This window comes from Dendrobates tinctorius, unplaced genomic scaffold, assembly GCF_039654945.1.
Source record: "Dendrobates tinctorius isolate UK_male_01 unplaced genomic scaffold, ASM3965494v1 ptg000151l, whole genome shotgun sequence".
Lineage (NCBI taxonomy): Eukaryota > Metazoa > Chordata > Amphibia > Anura > Dendrobatidae > Dendrobates > Dendrobates tinctorius.
Window position 1 is genome coordinate 12,081,677 of NW_027361818.1, and position 9,437 is coordinate 12,091,113.

At 39.4% G+C, this 9,437-nt stretch overlaps 1 protein-coding gene across 1 annotated transcript; it reads right to left on the reverse strand.

Moving 5' to 3' along the window:
* Positions 1 to 159: 159 nt before the first annotated feature.
* Positions 160 to 1,116, reverse strand: LOC141049912 (olfactory receptor 11A1-like). The gene has a single exon (XM_073546752.1). The coding sequence runs from the start codon at positions 1,114 to 1,116 to the stop codon at positions 160 to 162; it is 957 nt and encodes a 318-aa protein (XP_073402853.1).
* Between the last annotated feature and the right edge of the window lie 8,321 nt (positions 1,117 to 9,437).

A 9,437-nucleotide genomic window follows, 5' to 3' on the forward strand; every position in this document is an offset into this window, starting at 1 on the left:
CTTGACTTGCTACCTCCGATGGATGCCATTAGAGACTCCCGCCTTTTTCTTCTTTGAAGCAGCTGTTTTTTGAATACTGGACATATTGTACTTGGTAGTTATGATTTTTTTTTTTTTTTAATTTTGTCAGTCAATTTTTGCTTTCGTACCTTATTTTTCTTAGGTTGCTTTACTTTGCTTGTTTCTGCCAGGAATTAAGTATATGAACGTTGCGAAACATGCTTGAATTTCTTGATTTCTTAGGCTGTATATTATGGGATTAAACAAAGGCGTTAATACTGTGTAAAAAAGAGAGAGGATTTTGTTGAATTCTACCGAGCGTTTGTGAGAAGGAACCAAATAAATAATGAGGATTGTCCCAAAGTATGTACAGACAGAGGCAAGATGTGAGCTACAGGTGGAAAAAGCCTTCTGCCGCCCAATCTCTGAGGGTATCTTGATAATGGTATAAAATATGGCCACATAACTTAAGATGATGAGCACAAAAGGAAGAATACCCATTAACATAGCATATACCAAAACTTCTACCTGCACCAGTGAGGTATCAGATGAAGACAAATGTAAAATGGGTTGTAAGTCACAAAAAAAATGATCAACTATACTTCCACCACAAAACCGTAGGTTTGATATTGTTGTGACTATTATACACATTCCTATGAAGCCAGAAAGCCAAGCCCAGACCACCAGATGAAAGCAGGTCTTGACATTCATAATTGAAGCATATCTCAAGGGGTTGCAGATGGCTAAGTATCGATCGAAAGCCATTACTGTAAGAAGAAGGCACTCGGCGCTCCCGGATGATGTGTAAATGTAGAACTGGATAATACAGCCATTTAAGGAGATTGTCCCACCATCGCTCCACATGACATAGATCATATTAGGCATGATGTTGGCTGTGAAAATAACTTCACAAGAAGAAAGGTTACAGAGGAAAAAGTACATGGGAGAGCTGAGCCTCAGACTTGTGGTAATTAAGCCAATTATTAAGAGGTTCCCTGCCAGAATGATGAAATATGTTAGAAGACACATTAGGAGGACAATGGGCTTGACCAGGTGGGGATGTCCAAATCCCAGAAGGACCACTTCTGTCGTTAATGTCTGGTTGTCTCTGCACATTCTCTATTGCAATGTAATGAAATAATATTGAGACGTCTTATTTTATAAATTCAAAACGGAGGATCAGTAACCACAAAATAATAATGTAGTATCTTGTAAAAAAAACTATAGAGGCTGGAAATGACGTGATATATAGTGCACTGTACGAAGAAGGAATACACTGCCGGTAATGTTCTCCCGAGGTGAAGGCTGGAGGTTGAGAGAGTCCTATGTTCTCTCTGAAAAGAAAACAAAGGTGGAATAATTCTGCCACCTAACACTACGATTTGGCTTTAGTCAGATAATTTTACCAACCAGACACCTGTAAGGCTGGAATATTGCACTATTCTCTCTGTTCAAATTCTGTAAAATAGCAATTTTCCATTTGCATCACTTAAGTTTGGTCATCAACGAACCCCTATTACGTTTTACAGCCCCATATTCTTCAATTGGCAGTTGCACCTTTATCTTATTGGTTGACTGTTTCTAATAATAACCCATTGCCCATACTTTCCATGTATGTAAGACTAGTGCGACATGGTATCTTGTGAAATTTGACATGTGTATTTTTTGCTTTTGTGTGGCTATTTTTTATTTTTATTTTTTTCTTTTATATTCATATATCTGAATTGTGGTTCTTTTATTTAATAATGTGATGTGAAGACACTTCCCACAGAAAGGCGTGAGCCAGGGTAGTCAACGGTTCCAAGGTAAGAGCAAGGAGGATTCATCATAAACAGAGGAAAGAGACAAAGGTGCAGTCAGGTGACGGTCCGAGGTCAGAATACCAGTAAGATAGTGGATCAGAGAAAAAAGGGTGATACAAGCGGGTAGTAAATAGGAAAGTTCATGGTCCGGCAGCAAAGTATCAGAAAGTCATAATGCTGAGAACAAGGCACAGAGGAACAAGCCACACATGGCTTAAAGCTTCAACTGGCAGATAGCTGGGCCAGACATCTCAGTAGCTAAGTAATCACTGGAGCAGGGAACATCTGAAAGAAGCTCAAGATACCGACAGCTCAACTTTCCCTGCACCAGGTTGGAAGACTAATTGGAAGACTGAATTGTTAATCAATGCATCCAAGATACACTGAGCGGAGGAATCATGACAAATATTTAATAAATAATATGTTTTACACAAGTATATCTCTGTGAGCTATTTGGCCATCCCGAAAGCAAAAATAATGCTCCAACGCTGGAAGAGAATATTCAAAAAATTCAAAGTTCAGAAACACCTATGAGTAGGTCAAATAAAGAGAGATAATATTATAATAGAGCAGATATAAGAAATATACAGAATTCTGCTGTTACAATCTCTGAATCCACCTTCCAAAAATTGCTAAGCAATATATTGTGTACAGACGAAATTGTAGCTTGCAAGTAAAGACATTGGTCTCGATGTTCCAGAATTCCCTGGTCCAGTTGGCTATCACTCTTGGCACTGCTGTGAAAACCCTTCATAGATCTGGTAATATGGCTCTGAGTAACACAGTATCACTTAGGGTCCATTAAAAGGATCAGGTGGCCATGTAATATAAGGTTTTACCAAACCCTTCACAGCAGTAGCCTTTAAAATAAAAACTGTAGCTTTCCTAAAGTTCCTAGAGGGGGGATTGTAATGGGGATTATGTCCTGTAAAGACAAATGATGGAACATAAATACAGTGCCTTGCGAAAGTATTCGGCCCCCTGGAACTTTTACATCCTTTTCCCACATATCTTGCTTCAAACATAAAGATACCAAATGTAAACTTTTGATAAAGAATCAACAAGTGGGACACAATTGTGAAGTTGAACGAAATTTATTGGTTATTTTAACCCCTTTCCTACAATGGACGTAATATCCCGTCCATGTGACCTGGGACCTAATTCCCATGGACGGAATATTATGTCTAATGCGATCAGCTGCGCTCACGGGGGGAGCGCAGCTAATCGCAGCCAGGTGTCAGCTGATTATCACAGCTGACACCCGGCACAATGTGTCAGAGGCGGTCACGGACCACCCCCGACACGTTAACCCCTGGCACACCACGATCAAACACGATCGAGGTGTACCGGGGGTTAAAGGGAAGCATCGGCAGGGAGGGGGCACCCTCCGTGCTTCCCTGAGCCCCACACAGCAGCACAATGTGCAGCACTGCTACGGGGGCTCCATCCCTGCAGGTCCCCGGATCCAATATGGCGATGAGGACCTTCGGGGGCCTGCAGGGAGCCGGCTTCCTCACTGCCCGCAGAGCGCAGGCATGAGGAAGCCTGCAGCAGTGCCTGTGACAGATCTGTCACAGGACAGTGATGTCACACCTGGGACAATGTAATAAAGTTAAAAAAAAAAAAAAAAAAAGTATAAAAATAAATTAAAAAAAAAATCGCTAAATAAATTAAAAAAAACATATATTTATTCCCTAATAAATTTCATTTTTTGGAAATAAAAAAACCCAAAACAATAAAAAGTACACATATTTGGCATTGCCGTGTCCGTAACAACCCGCCCTATAAAACAGTCCCGTTAGTTAACCCCTTTAGCGAACCCCTTAAAAAATAAAAAACGAAGCAAAAAATAATGATTTATTATCATACCGCCAAACAAAAAGTGCAATAACGCGCGATCAAAAAGATGGATACAAATATCCATGGTACCGCTGAAAACGTCATCTATTCCTGCAAAAAACGAGCCACAATACAGCATCATCAGCGAAAACATAAAGTTATAGCTCGCAGAATAAAGCGATGCAAAAATAATTTTTTATATAAAATTGTTTTCATTGCATAAAACCGCCAAAACATAAAAAACAACATAAATGATGTATCGCTGTAATCGTACTGACCCAAAGAATAAAACTGCCTTATCAATTTTACCGCACGTGGAATGGTGTAAAGGCACCCCCCAAAAGAAATTCATAAAACGCTGGTTTTTGTTCATTCTGCGTCGCAAAAATTGAAATAAAAAGCGATCAAAAGATGTCACGTCCCGAAAATGGTACCAATAAAAACGTCAACTCGTCCCGCAAAAAATAAGACCTCACATGACTCAGTGGGTCAAAATATGGAAAAATTATAGCTCTCAATATGTGGTGATGCAAAAACTATTTTTACAATAAAAAGCGTCTTTTAGCGTGCGACAGCTGCAAAAAATAAAAACCGCCACAAATAGTAAATCAAACCCCCCGTTATCACCCCCTTAGTTAGGGAAAAATAATAAAATAAAAAAAAAATGTAATTATTTCCATTTTCCCATTAGGGCTAGGGTTAGAGCTGAGACTAGGGTTAGGGGTGTGTTGGGGTTCGGGTTGGAGTTAGAATTGGGGGTTTCCACTGTTTGGGCACATCAGGGGCTCTCCAAATGCAACATGGCGTCTGATCTCAATTCCAGCCAATTCTGAGTTGAAAAAGTCAAATGGTGCTCCTTCCCTTCCAAGCTCTGCCATGTGCCCAAACAGTGTTTTACCCCCACATATGGGGTATCAGCCTACTTAGGACAAATTGCAAAACAACTTTTGGGGTCCAATTTCTCCTGTTACCCTTAGGAAAATAAAAAATTGGGGGCAAAAATATCATTTTTGTGGAAAAAAATATGATTTTCTTATTTTCACGCCCGGGCGTTATAAACTTCTGTGAAGCACTTGGGGGTTCAAAGTGCTCACCACACATCTAAATATGTTCCGTGGGGGAGGTCTAGTTTCCAAAATGGGGTCACTTGTGGGGAGTTTAATAATAATAATTTAGGTACATCAGGGGCTCTCCAAAAGCGACAAGACACCCACAGACCATTCCATCAAAGTCTGCATTCCAAAACATCACTATTTCCCTTCCGAGACCCGACGTGTGCCCATACAGTAGTTTTCTCCCACATATGAGGTATCAGCATACTCAGGGCAAATTGGACAACAACTTTTGGGGTCCAATTTCTCCTGGTACCATTGGGAAAATAAAAAAATTGGGGACTAAATGATCATGTTTGTGGAAAAAATATGATTTTTTTTATTTTCACGCCCGGGCATTATAAACTTCTGTGAAGCCCTTGGGGGTTCAAAGTGCTCACCTTACATCTAGATAAGTTCCTTAGGGGGTCTAGTTTCCAAAATGGTGTCATTTGTGGGGGGTTTCCACTGTTTAGGTACATCAGGGGCTCTCCAAAGGCAACATGACACCCGCAGACCATTCCATCAAAGTCTGCATTCCAAAACGTCACTACTTCCCTTCCGAGACCCAACGTGTGCCCATACAGTAGTTTTCTCCCACATATGGGGTATCGGCGTACTCAAGACAAATTGGACAACAACTTTTGGGGTCTAGTTTCCAAAATGGTGTCATTTGTGGGGGGTTTTCACTGTTTTGGTACATCAGGGGCTCTTCAAACGTGACATGGTGTCCGATCTCAATTCCAGCCAAAAACGTCAAATGGCGCTGCTTCCCTTCCGAGCTCTGCTATGCATCCAAATAGTTGTTTACACCTACATATGGGGTATCAGCGTACTCAGGACAAATTGCACAATAACTTTTAGGGTCTTGTTACTCTTGGAAAAATAAGAATTGAGGGAGAAAAGATCATTTTTGTGGAAAAAATTTGATTTTTTAATTGTACGGTTGTACGTTATAAACTTTTGTGAAGCCCTTGTGGGTTCAAAGTTCTCACCACACATCTAGATAAGTTCCTTGGGGGGGGTCTAGTTTCCAAAATGGTGTCATTTGTGGGGGGTTTCCACTGTTTTGGTACATCAGGGGCTTTCCAAATGTGACATGGCGTCCGATCTGAATTCCAACCAATTTTGCATTGAAAAAGTCAAACGGCGCTCCTTTCCCTTCTGAGCTCTGCCATGCACTGAAACAGTGGTTCCCCCCCACATATCAGGTATCAGCGTACTCAGGACAAATTGCACAATAACTTTTGCAGACCAATTTCTCCTGTTACCCTTGGTAAAATAAAAAAAAAAAATTGAACCTGAAGTATTTTTTTTGTGAAAAAAAGTGAAATGTTCATTTTTTTTAAAATATTCAAAAAATTCCTGTGACGCACCTGAAGGGTTAATAAACTTCTTGAATGTGGTTTTGAGCACCTTAAGAGGTGCAGTTTTTAGAATGGTGTCACTTTTGGGTATTTTCCATTATATAGACCCCTCAAAGTGGCTTCAAATGTGGCTCTCTCGCTTTTTCTCTGGCACTTCTGAGATGAGAAGATGTCCTCTAGGATGATGTGCGGTCCATCGATATTGGGCATCCTACGCTAATATCAATATGTGGCAATCTGCAGGCGAAACTCAAGGGAGGCTCCAATTCACATCACAACAGCCAAGTGCCCACTCACACAATAGTCCTCTACACCCCATGACCGCATATGGCAAAATCATGTTTTTTAAAAATTAGTCTTTTCTTGGACAACCATCTTTGATTTTATTGAGACTAAGGGAAAAGTAAGAAATGATGACGTCTAAAATAAAGTCACTTTCAATAAATACGGCTGATGTGATGATCCTGTATGAAGCCTGCTCTCGCCAATATTCTTAGAAATTGAATAAATCATAATAAAAATATTAATTTTAAGAGATTTTAAGAAAAATGAGAGTAAACCATGAAAAGCTTTCTTGGTACAGATACCCACCATCGTCCTTCCAGGGATTCACTATTATATCCATTAGTGTTTAGTATAAAGGGAGACTAATAATATGATATATAAAGCGCATGTAAAGAGGATAACACCAGTAATAACCAGCAGAGACATGATCGCGCTCACATCTGACTTCCCGAGACATCACGGAAAGGTTTGCGCCTCTTGTGCTGTATTTATATCTATTTCTGACAACTGGGAATTAATCATCTTAACGACCTGTGAAGGAAATTCCAGAAAGATTAATTTATCTAATTGTCTGAGGAATAAATACATTTAAGTCTATTTTTCAATGAAAGAAAATCATTTTTTTATGATGATGAAATACTAAAATAAATGTTGAAAATATAAAAAGAAGAAAAGAAATTAAGAAAACAAAAACAAAACGTAATGTATTAGAGTCTCAGTTCACTCCATGATTTTACTGTTATGCTCTTTAACAGGACACTTATTTTTCCATTAATAAGAAATGTGTGCCCTAACTATAACCCAAACACATGATGTACAGTAGATATCAGTGAGTATCTGACATGGGAAAAATATTTAGAATTGAGAGTCCTCAGTGGTTGTTGCCTTTTAATGGCTAAACGTGTAAAGATAAAGCCAGTCGGCACTGCCAATACTACTGCCGATGTGAGACTGTCATATCCATACTGCTCGTGGAGGCTGAACCCCGAGATCTCAGGTACTAGTGCAGAAAACACAATGTATGAATCCAATGAGAGAAAAGAATAGCATAGCACTCACCGATCCAGGTGAAAAAGTCCGCTTTATTTATCAATCCACATTAAAACTTCATGGCCTGGAGGGAGGAGTGAGCAATGTCTGACGACGGCCGTTTCGTGCTTACTAGCACTTCAACGGGTCAGTGAGTAGAAGGATGTGATGTGGGAAATTATACCATGCCACCTTATTGCTCCTCCTCCTACAGCTGCTGCCATAATGACGTGAAATACATAGACATTTAAAAACAATTTAAAACAAGTTGCAAACGTGAAAACATACAGAATGTCACATAAATGTGTGGAAAAAATCCTATTACACTATAATCTAGTTCATTAGAATATGTAAATACATATTTATCCACAAAACTATTTTGCTGCAAATATACGCCTGTCTTGCACACTGCAAGATGGAATGTTGAACTAACCATTAATAATAGGCAGCCTGATTATATACAAAAAAAGGGCGACCTAAATATCGCCATGATAATTATAATAATGTCTTTTTTACCATAATCTGGTTTGTCAGACTCCATATTTATATGTATATGTGCAAAACTATTCCATTATAAACATGTATCTGCCTTGCACGCTACACAGACAATCAGACGAGATATTAAACAGCACATTAATGACATGCAACCTAATTATGCCAAAAATTATGTGCTCTGAATATGACCATAATAATAAAGGAACAGGCATGAGATGACTGCAAATATATCCACATATTCAGTGATGTATCATGTATATTATTTATATTATTTTTCATTTGTGGATGCATGCCCCGATATATAAGATCTTCTCAATGATTAATGTTCATATAATTATATTATCTACCGTCTATACTGGCAAAACATTACTAGGAGAACTACGAGAAATTATTAGGGAAAAGTGCTATAAGAAAATAGACGTATCCACCCTGTCGTTAGATCCCGTGGGGTCCATTGCGTTAGTCTGCATAATCCACCGAGCTTCTCGTCGTAGTAGGAGTTTGGGTTGGACTCCCCCCTGAGGGGGCAACTCTACTTTCTCCAAGCCCGCAAATACTAAAACGTTCGGGTCCCCGGCATGCATCTCTCTGACATGGTGAATCAATCGTGGTACACCCTTGTTCGACATGATAGATTTATAATGTTCCCTAAAACGAACATATAGTGGCCGTATGGTCTTCCCTATATAAAAGTATTTGCACGGGCAGAGCACTAGATAAAGGACATAATTCGTTTTACAGGAGATGAATTCTGCTACAGAATGACTTACAGCTCCCATGCGAATAATTTTGTCTGTGAAGTGGAATTTGCAATACGGGCAATGGCCGCACTTATGGTTTCCTTTTGGGATACTAGTATGTAACCAATTCACACTATCCTTCCCAATGTGATTTTGTACCAAGATGTCCCTTAACCTGGTACTTCTTCTTCTTCTTTTAATGGCTAACTGAAAAGATGGTAACACAGTGCAAGCTTTCCAGACTACTCAGGTCTCTTCATCCAGCAAAGACTAATACAACATCTAAAGAAACACATATTTATACACAATACAGTGCAGACATAACGGCAATAGATGAGACAAGTGACGCAAAGCAGAACTATCATTGTGGGAGAGGGAGAAACATAAATATGGGAGCAGTTCATAGATAAGGAGTGTGAAGGTTTTATTGTCCTCTGATTGGGGTCTGGTTCTGTGTTGTGTGATGACCCCAGATGGTCTGAAGAGCAAATTCCTTAATTGATGTAAAAAAACATAAATCCATGAGACACATTCATTCCTGCAATGAGAGTGGCAAAAGTTTTCATAAATTTGTATTCAGAAACTCTTCTGTCTCTCTGAGACTCGAAGTTACCTTTTAATACAAGTAATTTAATGTCCATCATGCTATGACCAGGGATGCAAAAATGTTTTGCCATGGGTTGATCCATTCTTTTTTCTCTTATTGTGTGGCAGTGAGATTTCATCCTTGTTCTCAGTTTTTGCCCGGTCTCCCCCACATACAGTCCCCCAGTTGGACATTTAGTACAA

Excerpts from the sequence above, each read along its gene's own strand:
- LOC141049912 (XM_073546752.1), bottom strand. The coding sequence starts at position 1,116 with ATGTGCAGAGACAACCAGACATTAACGACAGAAGTGGTCCTTCTGGGA.